Below are 15,584 nucleotides of genomic sequence, written 5' to 3'. Positions count from 1 at the left end.
ATATCCCAAAAAAGGCATGAGCGATTTAAAAACCTTTATTACAATGTCAAGGTTCTGCTCAACAACTGATTACTTTGTTCACTGATTACTTTGTTCACTGATTATTTTGTTCACTGATTATTTTGTTCACTGATTACTTTGTTCACTGATTATTTTGTTCACTGATTATTTTGTTCACTGATTACTTTGTTCACTGATTATTTTGTTCACTGATTACTTTGTTCACTGATTATTTTGTTCACTGATTATTTTGTTCACTGATTACTTTGTTCACTGATTATTTTGTTCACTGATTACTTTGTTCACCGATCATTTTGTTCACTGATTACTTTGTTCACTGATTATTTTGTTCACTGATTACTTTGTTCACTGATTATTTTGTTCAGTGATTACTTTGTTCACTGATTATTTTGTTCACTGATTATTTTGTTCACCGATCATTTTGTTCACTAATTACTTTGTTCACTGATTACTTTGTTCACTGATTACTTTGTTCACTGATTATTTTGTTCAGTGATTACTTTGTTCACTGATTATTTTGTTCAGTGATTACTTTGTTCACTGATTATTTTGTTCAGTGATTACTTTGTTCACTGATTACTTTGTTCAGTGATTACTTTGTTCACTGATTACTTCGTTCACCGATTATTTTGTTCAGTGATTACTTTGTTCACTGATTACTTTGTTCACTGATTAACAAGTTGCCATCAGAGCAGGGGCATCCCTCTCTATCTTCAAGAACCTCTTGAAGACTCATCTGAGCGCACCTCCTCTCCTAACACCTAACACCTCTAACACCCTAAAATGCCTTACTTGCACCTACTGCGTTCTTCTCTACCTACACTCTTGCCTCTGTCTTGAAAGAAACTCACACTTATTGCTTGCACTTTGAACAGATGTAATACTTAATGCTTACTCATAGGTCTCTCACTATACTGGAGCTTGAATTATTTCCCCACTTGTAAGTCGCTTTGGATAAAAGCGTCAGCTAAATAAATGTAATGTGAAAGCAGAATTTCCCTTATTTAAGTAACAACACAGTCAGCTACTTTGCTACTCACTTATTTCAACCCACAACTAAACAGACTCCTGAGAGTGTGAGAGGTAGTATGACCCTTTTATGCCTTGCTCCACCCCACCCAGGAGAACATGACATTTCCCTGCACCCTGAGCCACAGTTGGCAAAAAAAAGCGCAGACAGGATTCGAACCACAAATGCCAAACGTTTGCACTTAGAGACAGTGCTTCAGCTGTGCAGACCACTCAAGACCCTTTTGGCACCACCTATGACAATATAGTTTAACCTTAATGAGAATTCCAGTATTTTCATCTTCCAGTGGAAGTCAGAGCTCCATTTTCTTTGTATATTGAAGAGAGCACAACACGTAACAGGGGTTGACAGGAAAACCCCACAGCTTCTGTCCTTCAGCCAAAGCAGCACAGATGTACTACCGTCAGCCCCAGGGCTAAAACTAAGTAAAACTTTCACTCAGCTGTGAAGCAAGGCATAAAAGGGTCATTCTACCTTTCACACTCCCAGGTGTCTGTTTAGTTGTGGGTTGAAATAAGTGAGTAGCAAAGTAGCTGACTGTGTCGTTATTTAAACAAAGGTAATTCTGCTTACGTCACTGAACTAAATAATCAGTGAACAAAGTAATCAGTTGTTGAGCAGAACCTTGACATTGTAATAAAGGTTTTTAAATCGCTCATGCCTTTTTTTGGATATTTGTGAAGTGGGAACTGTAACGTAGTGGAGTATAGTACTGGTATTAACTATTTCACAGTTGTTTCGTCTTCAACCTTATCAATGATGCAAATAAATTTGAGGTTTTATTACATTTATAGTATACTACTGTCACCATTTCTTTTTTTTTCTTTTTTTTTTACACTTCACATGAAACCACAAAACTCAGAGGTCCTTGTATTTGTAACAGGATGGACTGGTGGTAGTGTGAGAGTGTAACTGTGTTTGGAGTGTTCACATATGCACAAAAAATGCTGACTAATCACTTCATTTAGAGGCCTGAAAGGAACCAAGTGTGAGGACACCCTTAGTTGCTTTGTATTCACTTGATTGTTTCTGCTTGCTTTAAGTGTGGCCTTAAACCCTGGTAGTAGGCAGCCACCCCTGATCTTCTTGTTTCCCTAGTTGGTATTGGCTTCAGTAAAACTGTAACTGATTGACATTCTCTCTCTGACTCTTCTCTGGTGCCTTATAACTAGTTAGTCAAAAATTATTATCACATTACTTGTCATTATGTATTATCTCCGTCACCTCACTGCCTCAAACAGTCAACATTTATTCATTTTTTTAACAGAGACACTTACCGATAAGACACCATCTCCCGCTCCGGAGGACTCCACGTCAGGATGGAAGAGTGCTGTAGACAGAGCAGAACACACATAGTTTTATACAGGATCCTGTTACTGCACGTCTTGTCACTGGAGAAGATGAGACAGAACAAAAACAAGATGACAAAAAGATGAACATGAGTGCCAGGAGCTGTGACAGGAGGAATTTGGGGAAACTGTGAGGGAGTTTGATTTAAAACACAGAGGAGTATTTTGAAACTGTGGGTGAGGGAGTTTGATGTAAAACACAGAGGAAACTGTGAGTGAGGGAGTTTGATGTAAAACACAGAGGAAACTGTGAGTGAGGGAGTTTGATTTAAAACACAGAGGAAACTGTAAGTGAGGGAGTTTGATTTAAAACACAGAGGAAACTGTGAGTGAGGGAGTTTGATGTACAACACAGAGGAAACTGTGAGTGAGGGAGTTTGATGTAAAACACAGAGGAAACTGTGAGTGAGGGAGTTTGATTTTAAACACAGAAGAGTATTTTGAAACTGTGAGTGAGGTAGTTTGATTTTAAACACAGAAGTATTTTGCTGGGTTGGTAGACTGGACAGCCAGATGAGTGAGTAGTAAACAGATGTTACATCATGTTTGTCTTTTTTTTGTTAGTTTTTGCAATTGTGATGAGATATAAGCTGAGTTTCTTATTAGTGCACAAACGGTTATCATAATCTTTAGAGTGCAACACGCAGAAAGACTTAAAAAAGCTGAAAAGCTGTAACTTTGTCTAACCTTGGTCATTTTTCCTGTGGTAATTAGATATAGCCAGAGGGAAATTCATACCAAACATAACCAAATATGCCTCTTATGGAGAATGTGCAGACAGGCAAGTCAGGAAACCCTCAAACAGACCGCTATTCTTTCTTTCTTTCTTTTTTTTAAACAGTGAAACATATGGATGGCTTTGGGATGAACACAACAGAAATTATCACTGCTTTGACTGAGCATCACTGTCAACTGATACAAGCTCTTCATCCAAGTCTTGTGTCTATCCATCAAATAAGAGGAAATGGTTTTCTGACGTCTTTAAGATCTTTTTTTCTTCTTTTTGACTCAGGATTATCTCTAAAAGTAACTGACTTGGTGGTGAGACAGACTGTCACTCTGATCCATATTTCAGATTCTGCTTTATCTGCATGTATTTGATGTTCATGTCAAATATTTCCTTTATTTACCAAACAGCCTAAAGGTTCCTCTGTCAACACAGTGGTAAATGTGGACAACTCTGCTTACATTACAGTGTCAAGAATTCAGATGGTCTGACAAGACATCCAAGATTAAATTATACTATTTTTTAATCACAGGCAAATTGATTATTTTTGATTTTGTGTGTTTCAGTCCATGCAGTCAGTGTGTTTTTCATTCAGGGATTACAGAGAGATGGTTTTGCACAGTACACTTAAATGTTGATCTGTTAGTGGACAGGACCCCACTGGGTCATTCAGACCTTTAGCTGTATCCACTGTCTGATGGGAAATGTAGTCTCTCAATGGTCCACTGACCTTAAGTTTATTTTCAGTAAAATTCATAATATTCAATTGTATTGCATTTGCACAACCGGCAAGTGAGAAAAGATAATCGGTCTATCTCTTTAGGTCTTTACTTAATTAACGAAATAGGAACTTCTATTCTGAGTTACGTTCTGTTAGATGTTTTTGGTCTAAGATATTTAATACAATGAGGTAACTATGTGAAAGTATATTTTTGGCAATGGATTCCTTTATTAAACGAAACAGGCCTTTCTGTTGTGTGCCCAACCTGAGGCCTGATGTGTTACTCAATCTATCAACTGTGGAGAGTGACTGTGAGGCTGAGAGTGAACATGCTGTCAACATCAAAACACATTGGACACAAATATAACACAGGTTTATATTCCCTACTGGCTATCCCTCAAGCCACACCCACAGTGTCAAACAACCAGTTACCATGGGCTAAATAAGTCTGCTGGAAACACTTCCAAAACACACATAACCACACACACACACACACATACAAACAGTTGCTATCCTTTGTGTTTATATATGTATCCACACTCTCACATACACACATATATTCAAATTCTATTTCCAGTCCAAAGCCCCTTTCACACATGCACTGCAACCCTAAAATAATCGGGATTCTAACCAGAGGGGCTGTATGTGTGAACAAAAGTGTCCGAATCAGTCGACTCGGATTCTAAACGGACTTTATTCTACCAGCCCCCTGGTACAAACTCCATTTTCTCTTCGTTTGGGTCCATGTTTGAATAGAGCGGATTATGCTCTGGAGTATGCACAGCGTCTTGATGCCATTTCTAACATGCGACTGGTGCGAAACCAATTTACAATTTACAATTTAGCATTTAGCAGACGTTTTTAGCCAAAGCGACTTACAATCAGTGCATCAGTCGGATTCCTAATACCTCATAAGCCGACATCGCTAAAAAGACTGAGCGTCAATTTACCCCTTCGTATTGCGCCCCTGGAATTCTTTAGACAAACATAGATACAAGACAAGGTGTGGTTTTTTTTTCCTTTAAGGAAGGGGGGTTTAGCTTAGGGGGATAGGTGGGTTCTGAAGAGGTGGGTTATCAGTTTCTTGCGGAAGATGGTGAGGGTTTCCGCAGTCCTAACTGTATGAGGGAGGTCGTTCCACCACCGAGGGGCAACGGCGGAGAAGAGGCATGGTCGGGAGGAGTGGCTGCCGGGTTCCTGAAGTGAGGGGACCGTCAGCTGACCAGAGGTCGTAGAGCGGAGGGTTCTAGTAGTGGTATACGGAGTTATTAGGGACTGAAGGTATGATGGGGCGGAGCCTCTTGTTGCCTGGTAGGCCAGTACCAGTGTCTTGAATTGGATGCGGGCAGCTACCGGAAGCCAGTGGGGCGCAGTAAGCAGTGGAGTGACATGAGAGTGCTTAGGGAGGTTGAAGACCAGGCGTGCAGCGGCGTTCTGCACGAGCTGGAGTGGCCTGATGGCGCAGGTCGGTAAGCCAGCCAGTAGGACGTTGCAGCAGTCCAGGCGGGAGATGACAAGCGCTTGGACCAGGAGCTGGGTCGCCTTTTGTGTGAGGAATGGGCTTATTCTCCTGATATTGTACAGGGAGAACCTGCAGGATCGAGTGACTGCCGCGATGTGACCGGAGTAGGTTAGCTGGTTGTCGAGGGTTACGCCTAGGTTTTTGGCTGCTGTGGTGGGGAACACCACAGATCCCTCGATGGTGATTGCAGAATACAATCACCCGAGGGTGAAGAAGAAGGGCCATTTACATGAAGACGCCAACCAAAATGTCTAACTGGAGAGACGATGAGATTCGGGAACTTCTGTCAGTAAGGGCCGAATTCGTCAGACAAAAGTCAGTAGCCTCGTCCACTTTTTTTAATTTGTTGTAAACAAAACAGTGCGATTTTCACAGAGTATTTTTGCATCATGCCCTGCCTACTGCATGCTCTACCCAGGCGCCACCCCCCTCCTAAACCAAATGGAGTATTTTATGTGTGAAAGCATCTGACTCGGACTATCTGCTGCTGTGTGTTGCATGTGTGAACGGGCAACTTCGGACATAATGCGAACCTGATTCTGCGGTTATAGTCCGTAGTGCCTGTGTGAAAACAGCTCAATACTATCATCTAAATCTAAACCATGTGCACATATACACTATCTCTCTCTGTCTCTGCCTTAAGAGTACACACCAGTTTGTCCAGGACTGCCTGGTGCAGCTCTGCATCCAGGCTCCAGGGAGGTCCTCCTGTGGAGCAGAGGTGGGCAAGGATCCCCCCCGCAAAGTAGCTGACGCCCACTTCCACCTCTGCCCCCTGCAAAAGACTCAGCACATGCTCCACCAGGTCCTCATCCATCAGCTCCGGCCGCAGCTCCACCACCTCTGCTACGTTATTCTGAGTAAGACCAGGAGACGAGACTGAAAAGAGCCCAATTCTCATCGGTGCCTTTTTATAACAGTCTTCATGGCACTTAAACACAGGCATCATGCTGAAGAAGGGTCACGTGACTATTACATTCAGCCTGCAAAGCTGCCTGACAGACAACATGTGACCTGTGACAAGGGACGCACCCAAGAACACCCACCCCCCCCGCAAGTCCTAGCTCAGGTTTTGCTTGACAGTGTGACAGTGTGATATGCATGTGTCAACTCTGCAGCTCTTACCTGTAGAGGAGGCGTCATTAATTGGACTGAAAATGTGTATGGATTAAGCTGTTAAACACAAAAGGATACTGTGATCCTTTTTTTCTAAGTTAGAAAAAAAAAACATTTTTAAAAGCGTATCATGTTTATGGCTTATACAGGATAGAGAGATAGGGTTATTTATTTAGATGTTTTAAATTGTACATTGTCATATTTATATATTGTATCATATTTCTGACTTGTAAAATAAATAACTTCAGCCCTCCAGCCCAAAATCTAAGAGAATGGATGGAATATCAGGATGATATTTGCACTGATTATTGTCTAGCTATCTGTATTGGTTACTGTGTGGTATAGGCTAACGTAGGCTATAATATAGGCAAAGTGCGAATTATACAGTGACAGTCGGGAGGGTCAACTTCTTCTCCAGGGCTGTATAGCATAGGATATATAAATGTTTTGACCCCCCGAACTGTTGTTTTTACCTATTTTGGAGGGGTACAAGTTTTAATTAGGGGGGTCAGACCCCTCCCCAACCCCCCTGTCATTCAAACCCTGAATATAGGCTACAGTTGTCAATATACAATTAATTAGACAATACACCATGTCCGCCTCGGGGGAAGTCTGAGGTATAAGGAGTGGACCGATTCCACTCCGTGTTGTCTGCTCTGCTTGGACACAGGTAGCACCTGCAGCGTACTGTTTAAGGTCAAACAGCCCCCCATGGGCGACCGAAAAAGTGTGACGGCAAACTGTACAGTTCACCTTGTATTTGTCGTCAGAGAAAGTGATCCACTGATCATTCAGCCTAGACTTACACCTAATGGAAATGATGACACTGATGTGCAATTTAACACAGCACGTAGAACTTGTTGGTCTATAGCTGACCATTGCATTAAACTTCCCCTCTCCGCTTGTATAATTGGTTTGATTTTACTTGATGTAATGTTATTCTCAGCACTGTGAAGACCTAGTGTATATATGAAACGACGTGTACGAAAGTACGGGACAAATCATGTCCCTTATTGATTTAATACAGGACGCAGCATTTTATTTTCCAATACAGGACAATCCTGTATTATAAGGGACGGGTGGCAACCCTACCTGTGACTCAAATATGCTACACTGCAAAGACAAAACTCCTTTTACAACTGCTTTTTGTGGAAATTAAACATTACAGAAAAGTTTTCTGTAAAATCAAATTTAGCAGAGTCAGAGTTTCCCAAGAAAACGGGACAACACAATCATGAATCTTGTTGTTGTTAGGAAAGGATGCTAAGTTCATTTTGAAAATATGCAAAGCACGTCCAAAATTAAAGCAACAAAATAAACTGAAATGTATATATATTTCAGGATAAAAATTCACACTGGCAATAACATGTAGGGGTTGACCGATTATCGGCCTGGTTGATTATCAGAGCCAATATTCAGCATTTTTCCGATTATCGTTAACGGTATTTTTTTTATCCGATTGCTGATAAAATAAATTAATTTAAAGACACACTACTTTGGCTCTGATGCAGCCGCCTTTCTCTGTTTATAGTCACCCCTCTGTTGCCTAAAGAAATGTCCCGCCCACAGCTCTATCTGATAGGTTAGACGTCATGAGTAATAGCCTGTCAACACTGAAGGCTACTGTGCTACACACGGGCACAGAGGAACCCATTTGCATACCGGGGCCCACTGGAGCCATGTCTTGAAGGTGAAGCAGCAGATATTGCCAAAGTTGCAATAAACATCACAATCCTCCACGATGAAGTTGCAAAAACCCCAGTTTCCCAGTTGCACAGGAAATGCCCGAATAATGCACTTTTTATTTGCAGTGATATACGGTTAACGAGACAATAGAGTTTATTAATGTAGCGATAGCTATATCTTTGAGTAATGTTGGTGCCACTGCAACTGGAACTTATTTTAGCGAACGTGACATTAGTTGCCCATATGAGTTGGTGTTTCTACATGTTATAGGTAGCCGATGCTCATAATTAACTTGACTAGTTAAATAATTAACTAGTTAACTTGAATGCAATAGCAAGCGCCAACAAGTCCATTTGTTGGTCCATAATTTAGCCACCTGATTAGCAATAAAATTGATAGGCTATAACGTTATCTCTTGCATGTCACTTACCAGGGCCAGTCATACTCTCAGTCTCAACCCACGACTACTAGTAACGTTACTGTTGTAGAGAGGTGAGAGATATTGTCGTTAGAGACTTTAGACGTAATGGAACTGCATCTAAGGCTTGTGTTAATCTATACATGGACTGCATAGATGGTGTAGAGTTGTCAGAGTTGAACAGTCACCTCTATTTATGTATGTATGTATGTATGTATGTATGTATTTATTTATTTATCTATCTGTTTATTTATTTAATTAATTTTTCAGTTAACTTTATAAGAAATGCTGCTGGGAGCTCCCTGCACTTTTTGTTTTAAGATAATGTTGAAAAGTTGTCTTTTAATTAAACTTATGCTTAAAGGCATTTCAACGAAGTTCTGTGTTGGAGTTTGTGTCATTCTAAATTTTGATAATGGGATTTTCATCTTTACTGCAAATGTATATTGGTTCCAAATATCGCTTATCGGTCTCCTTGATTGCTAATAATCGGTATTGGTATCGGCCCTGAAAACCCATGTTGGTCAACCCCTAATAACATGACTGTGTGTAGTCCCTCGGAAATTCAGCAAGGAAAGAGTGCAGGGGAGTCATTATTTTGGAATACAGGGGTGAGGCTTCCAGTAATTTGTAATTAAACTACAAGTCCTCAGTCTGTTGGCTGTAATTGAATGTATAAATGAGAGAGTGGATACCTGTTCTCAGCCTAAGAAGAACCAATAATGGGTTCAGCTTACATTGGGCCAAATTTGATTCTCACTGGTTTCGGCTTGATTTAAAGAACATAAAACTTGCTTTGTTTAGGTATTTAGTACTTAATAAACATGCTGCGGTACTCGCATCACATGTCCACTTAGAAGAGAGCAAGACTGCCACCTAGAGTCAAACGAGAGGAATTAGATTGTTGTTGCCTTGGATTCATTTGACTGAGTGTACCCCCCCCCCCCCCGGACACACAGAGACACACTTACTCAGCACTAAAACACATTTAACACAGTACAGAAACACAAACATTATACATTAGACATAGATTGTCTTTCCCAGACGACCGCTAGGAAACTGAGACCTACCAAAAGGCCCAGAACCTTCTGCTGGATGGAGGACTCAGTGTGGTAAGACTGCAGCGAGAGACGGAGGAAGGACAAAAGAGGGATAGAGAAGAGACGCACGACTGTTCAGATCAATTAAGTGAGATAACCCTCTGCCATTGCTTAATTATTTGTATCTAAATACCAAATGGATATCATCATATAGAGATACCAGAGTGTAGTGTATGGATGTATTTGCTTGGTTATTTGCTTATGTTAGTGTAATGCAGTTATATGGGTAGGATTACTGTCTGTGTCATTGTGGGTATGTGTGAGTGTGTGAGTATGTGTGTGCGCGCGTGTGTTTATGTGTGTTGTTTGGCCATTACCTCCAGTACTTCCATGTAGAGCTCAAGACCCTGGCATTGCATGAAGTGGTGACAGGCAGTGGGCGTCTCGTCCGTCAGATTCCACAGGGCACTGAGGGCAAACTTCAGTGTGGGGTCGACCACACCCAGGGAGGCTTTCTGCTGGACGATACTGAGCAGTTGCTGTGTGTGTGTATGTGTGTGTGTGTGTGTGTGTGTGTTGTGTGTGGTGGTGGTGGTGGTGGGGGGGGGGGGGGGTGGTCGGAGACAAAGAGAGAAGGAAGGGCAGACAATGAGAGAAGAATCTGGAAACAAACTCAGAGGTAACTAAGCAAAACTGCAGTGAAACAAGAAATAAAAGAATACCTTCATGATGAAAACCTCAGCCCCAAGCTGCGTGGTCTCCTCTACAGTGAGCTACACACACACACACACACACACAAAAACAACAGCATTAGGGGTCTTCCAATGAGCACCACTATAGACACACACACACACACACACACATACACACACACACTCAGAGTTTCTCCACTCTGCAGTGTAGCACCATTAGCAGTAAATGCCACATCACTGAGGCAAGATTGATGCTGTGGGTATACACCATGGTTTGTGCACTGCTGTACCGCACACTGTTGAAGGACTTTTTTACTGATACGTCAATGCTGAGTCATTTATGCTTTCAGATACAAGGTACAATCGATGTATTATTCCTGCCATGTTGTGATTCAAGGAGAAATCTACTACATCAAAGAACGTTCTAGATATTTCCTTCTCGTACATGGTGAGCTCATTAAAAAGGTTCTTTTATAGCTTCAAGGTCACTTGCACCGAACACGGTGAGATTTATTAACTTTAATAACAACCGCCGAACATCAATAAGGGTGTCAGGCCGCTTTTAAACCATCGGCACTTCTCAACGCTACCTGCTCATGCTCTGCATGTAACCATAGAACATTCTGGAAATGTGTCCAGAAGTCTTTTATGGCATCAGTGAGTTCCTCTACAGCTGCCGTTACCTTAGATACCAGGATGGAGACGATAGCCACTGCCATCCTCTGCAGTGTCTGATTCTCCCGAACACTTAACCATGTCATCACCAACTTGGCTGCCTCAAACCTGGGGGAGAGGTCAGAAAATTAGGATTCAAACAGAGGCTAAAACCCCTAACTAGTTTAGACATGCAGAGATGAACGACAGTGACCTGTCAAAGGGCACGTCCTGCAGGATACGATCGCTGCAGAGCGCAAGCAGACAGTTCTTCTGTAACTGGAGGGGAGGAAAACCAATCAGATAAATGAAGTTTTTGAATGTGAGTTTGTGTGTGTATGTGCATGTGCATGTATGGAGAGGCAGAATTGTAACACTACTGTGTATTGCTATAAATGTTGCGATGGCTGCAGAGATACCACTCTGTGTGTGTGCATATGTAAGAATTGTGTTATGTACCTGCTCATGATTGGGGAAGTTCCTCATGGCTGTCAGCAGCTGCTGAACTACAGTTCCCAGCAGGCGTAGGGGCAAACCCATGGCCAGATCCTGAGTGGTCAGGTTAAAGACGCAGGCAGTGGCCACCAGCTGAACGTGCAGAGACTCTGGGTGACTCTGCATTGCCATGGAAACCAGCTGCAAATGTACGAAATGACATTTACCATTTCTTCACATAGCACACATAGTTTTCTTTTCTATATTATGATCTGAATTACTTATGACCTTTCAACAAACACCTTTCTTCTCCTGTCTACATAGACAGTAATAACAACCCAACTCTCTGATGTTTTTATTTCAGCATATTACCCAGTTATTATCACTAGTCCCATTCAGGGGACACTCAGGGTTCCTGGTGGTAAGACCACAACGTTTACTAGGTTTACCATCACAAAGAGCACAGGAGGCTGTGGTCTGGGCAGGTGAGCTTGACAGGTTGGCAGATGTCACATTGACTCCCACCTGCACTGTGGTGCCTGTACAGTAGCACTGAAAGTCTAAGAGAAACTGCACAGGCCTCCACACATGCCATGTCACCATGGAGATGCCTGTAAATTGGACAGGTGAAACTGAGCGATGGCTGACATTGCATGTTTCGGAGGAGGCAGGCGCTAGAACTGGGAGTTGGTGATACCAAACAGGTAGAAAAGAGGGTTTAAAATAAATAAATATTATTTATTTACCGTGGCAACATGGCCATCGTATATAATATAATATACATCTTTGTGTAATTGAATTAATTAATTAAATTAAATTAAATTAATTGCATGACATTCTTTAATTTTAATTAAAAAATAAAATGTAATATCACTCACCAATATCCAACGGATTCCTGACTGAGACTACTGAATATTCGCAGGTGATATTACATAAACCAACCACATAAGGCTGGTTAAAAAAGCCAGCTCATCATGAGTATGATGGCAAAGACACATTGTGTAAGTCGGAATAAAGTTAATATCGATGGGTTCTGCACAAGTCTGCTAAACTCAGAAAGACCAGGTATCACTCCTGAAGAACCAGAGTGGGAAAAGATGCCTGAGTGGCTAGAGGAAAATGACTGTGCCTTTAAGACATGAGGCTGAGGTTCGTCCAGGTCACTGGTCAGACTGTACAGGTGGATGAGAGCCTCGCGCATGAAGCACTCTCTCTCTCTGTACCTCTGCAGGGCCTCACAGATCTGGCCAAGGTTTGCCTCGCCTGCCACCTGTGGGAACAGATACATCCAGATCGGTCTGACACTGTGATTGTGGTTCAAACAGAAAGAGTATTGGTACTGGTTAGACATGAGACTGTTAGTGTACAGTGTGACACTGCAAGTAGGCAGGAAACAAGGTGGCTGTGAATTTCATCTGTTAGGAACTGAAACAGTACGTAAACCAAGATTGGCACTAGGGCAGTCCTAGTCTTCAAAGCAAAATAAGAAACCTTCAGTAAGACCATAACAGGTTTTAAGACCAATTCAAGTCATAAACTGACATGTGACTGAGTAAATATTCTAGCCTGTCAGCTACATTTCAACAACATGAATGTATAATTTTCTTAAAAATCACTAAATCAATCCTGATGTTGAGTAAAGGTAACAAGTCCTGGCTCAAACCTTAACACTGGTTGTTCTGGAGAAGAATTCGGAGGCACCAGCCCCTGTGGCCAACAGACCAATGAACCTCATTCCCTGCCTGGACTCGACAAACGCCTGTGCCGCAGCGTCGCTGACGCCCCTCCACCCAGACACGTCCAGGGACACCAGCGCAGGCAGGACCCCTGGCTGCACCAAAAGCTGCTGCACCATCCCGTCCCCGTCTGCCACCAGCCTGTCATTGGACAGGTCCAGGTGCCTCAGGGCCTCCAGTTTACTGAGAACGGAGAGGAGCCTGGAGGCAGACATCTCCAGGTTCCTCAGTCCATGAGCGGTGAGGGAACGCAGGTTGGCCTGGCAGTTGAGCAGGGATGTCAGATCGCTTATGGAAGTGCCCGAGATGTCCAGGTTCTCCAGGGAAGGGAGTGTGCAGATGTCCTCCAGTCCGGCATCATCCAGCTCCGTCCAAGCCACGCAGAGGGTTCTTAAACCTCGGAGAAAGCTGAAGCGGAGCTGGCTGCTCTCCGCATTCTCCCCGAGAAGGCTCAGACCACTAAGCACCAGTCGCTGAAGGCCTTGCCTGCAGTCTTTGCTGTTGGCCAGGCTGGAGAGAACGTCGGAGACAGCCAGGCCTGTGACTCTGGAGACGTCCAGCTCCTGGAGCCGATGGAGACAGAGTGTCTGGCGGAAGCCTTCAGGCGAGACACAGGAAGACTGGATACAAGCTCTGCGCAACCGGAAATGTTCAAGACACCGAAATATTCCAATGGTGCTGTCATTTAGGACCCCTGAAGAGATAAGGGGAAAGACAAGGGTATAAGCAAGTTTACGCATGGATATCAGTGAGTCAGTGAGAATGTTAATGGTATGGTTTACAGGTATATCAGCAGACTGGAATGGAATGGATTGTCTTTGTCAGGGGTATTTCAGCTGCAACAGGGTGAAACTCACTCACCTTCATCTGCCATTTTGTGTAACAGCTGGTCAGACAGCTCCTGTGGAAACACAGGGGATTGGTGGAAATGCAGGGTGCCATCAGTTCGACGGGTACAGAGCTGTTCCAGGTTATGGCAGATGCAAGCCTGGCAGATGTCAGCCAGTGACAGGGGATTCTCCTCATTCTGAGAGAGACCAGTTTCATTTTGATGAGACCTACTACGCACGTCATAGTTCAAAAATCCTATGAATTTTCTAAATGTATGTAACCAAACTTCACACACACTACAGACTCAACTGGCCTACTGCTGTTCAACAGTGCGCCTGTACATGCTGTATGGGATTAAATGTAGCGTTTCTGAATGGCATCGTTTAAATCAAATGAAAGACAAAGCAGATTACGAACAATTTCATTTTAACTAAACGGAAACGATTTAGATTTATTCGGAAACATTTTGTGATTACTCTTTCTTGAAGATAAATTATTAAATATCTACTTTCCACAAGTACAAACTATAGTTCGCTTAACCGCATTCATGACCTCATCATTTGCCTCGAGTGATATTAGTTTAAGAGATACTGACTTGGAAGAATCGAAACACCCCCAGGTTATCTGAAAACATAACGATACATATTTTCTGTAAAGTAAAACAGGTCTGACACAGAATTAAATGAGAGTACAACCGTGAGCAACTCGAGCTCCCTAACGCAAAACAGGTTTTATACATGGAAATACGTAATAACGTAAACGTATTTCACGAGAATTCGTCAAAGGACCCTGACTGTACAATATAAAACGTACTATCGATTCAATTCACTAGTGCGTTCGTTTCTAGACGCAACACAAGCATGAATATGGCGAGTTGCTTTTTATATCTACAGCAGACAAACTCGTCAGCACGCTAAATCAGTTTAAAGCTCCTAATCCCGGACCACAATAACATCCCGACTAAACTGCACTATCAGTATCTCATTTAACATTAAGCAAATGGTAGTGGATTCACTTTTCTTGAGGCATACCGATCGGTCAGAACCACTCACCATAATTACAGATATCAGATATATCCAGTAATTCTGAAATGACCTCAAGTCAACCACCCCTCCTATGTCAGCGAAAAATACACGTCGCCGCTTCAACTTTAGAAAACTTTGTGTGTACTGTAACCATTGTAAAACTCTGAAGGCAAACGAAAATAATTGTTACATTTAGTTAGACAACTTGACAAACCGCTTCTGCATTAAATACGGATAGCGGTTAGGTTGATCTTCCATTCCTCGTTGGTCATTGGTCATTTCGACTTTGATTGGTCACTAGTCAAACGTCATAGTGTTATGATCACCGTACGACTGCGGCGGTGCCTAAGACTGTTATGATACATTTAGAACATTTTCTGACATTCATACAAAGAAACAGTTAGATGTGCTTGAATAAGTAGAAAAAAGGCCGGGTGTTACGGCCGAGTATTAGTTTCACGTCTTGCCAACCGTGATTCGTTTCGCAGCCTCGGACAGACACTCAGAGAAATCTCCTTTACCTTCCCTGGGTCTTTACTACAACTATAGCACTAGATGTCGCCAAAGATTCAGGTACTCAT

The 15,584-nt window shown here is 42.4% G+C and overlaps 1 protein-coding gene across 1 annotated transcript in view; it reads right to left on the bottom strand.

Moving 5' to 3' along the window:
• zyg11l (zyg-11 family member, cell cycle regulator, like) overlaps positions 1 to 15,171 on the bottom strand; it is a 17,148-nt gene extending 1,977 nt beyond the window's left edge. Inside the window, exons 1-12 of the mRNA XM_030774559.1 lie at positions 15,031 to 15,171; positions 14,009 to 14,174; positions 13,075 to 13,841; positions 12,541 to 12,681; positions 11,436 to 11,612; positions 11,191 to 11,255; positions 11,006 to 11,105; positions 10,353 to 10,403; positions 10,008 to 10,169; positions 9,661 to 9,708; positions 6,023 to 6,226; positions 2,329 to 2,381 (exon numbers count right to left, since the gene is read on the bottom strand). Coding sequence (XP_030630419.1) covers positions 2,329 to 2,381; positions 6,023 to 6,226; positions 9,661 to 9,708; positions 10,008 to 10,169; positions 10,353 to 10,403; positions 11,006 to 11,105; positions 11,191 to 11,255; positions 11,436 to 11,612; positions 12,541 to 12,681; positions 13,075 to 13,841; positions 14,009 to 14,174; positions 15,031 to 15,033 — 1,937 coding nt within the window. The 5' untranslated portion in view covers positions 15,034 to 15,171. The remainder of the gene's footprint in view (positions 1 to 2,328; positions 2,382 to 6,022; positions 6,227 to 9,660; positions 9,709 to 10,007; positions 10,170 to 10,352; positions 10,404 to 11,005; positions 11,106 to 11,190; positions 11,256 to 11,435; positions 11,613 to 12,540; positions 12,682 to 13,074; positions 13,842 to 14,008; positions 14,175 to 15,030) is intronic.
• Positions 15,172 to 15,584: the final 413 nt, after the last annotated feature.

This window comes from Chanos chanos, chromosome 5, assembly GCF_902362185.1.
Source record: "Chanos chanos chromosome 5, fChaCha1.1, whole genome shotgun sequence".
Classification (NCBI taxonomy): Eukaryota; Metazoa; Chordata; class Actinopteri; order Gonorynchiformes; family Chanidae; genus Chanos; species Chanos chanos.
This window is presented reverse-complemented; position numbering and strand designations above follow the sequence as displayed.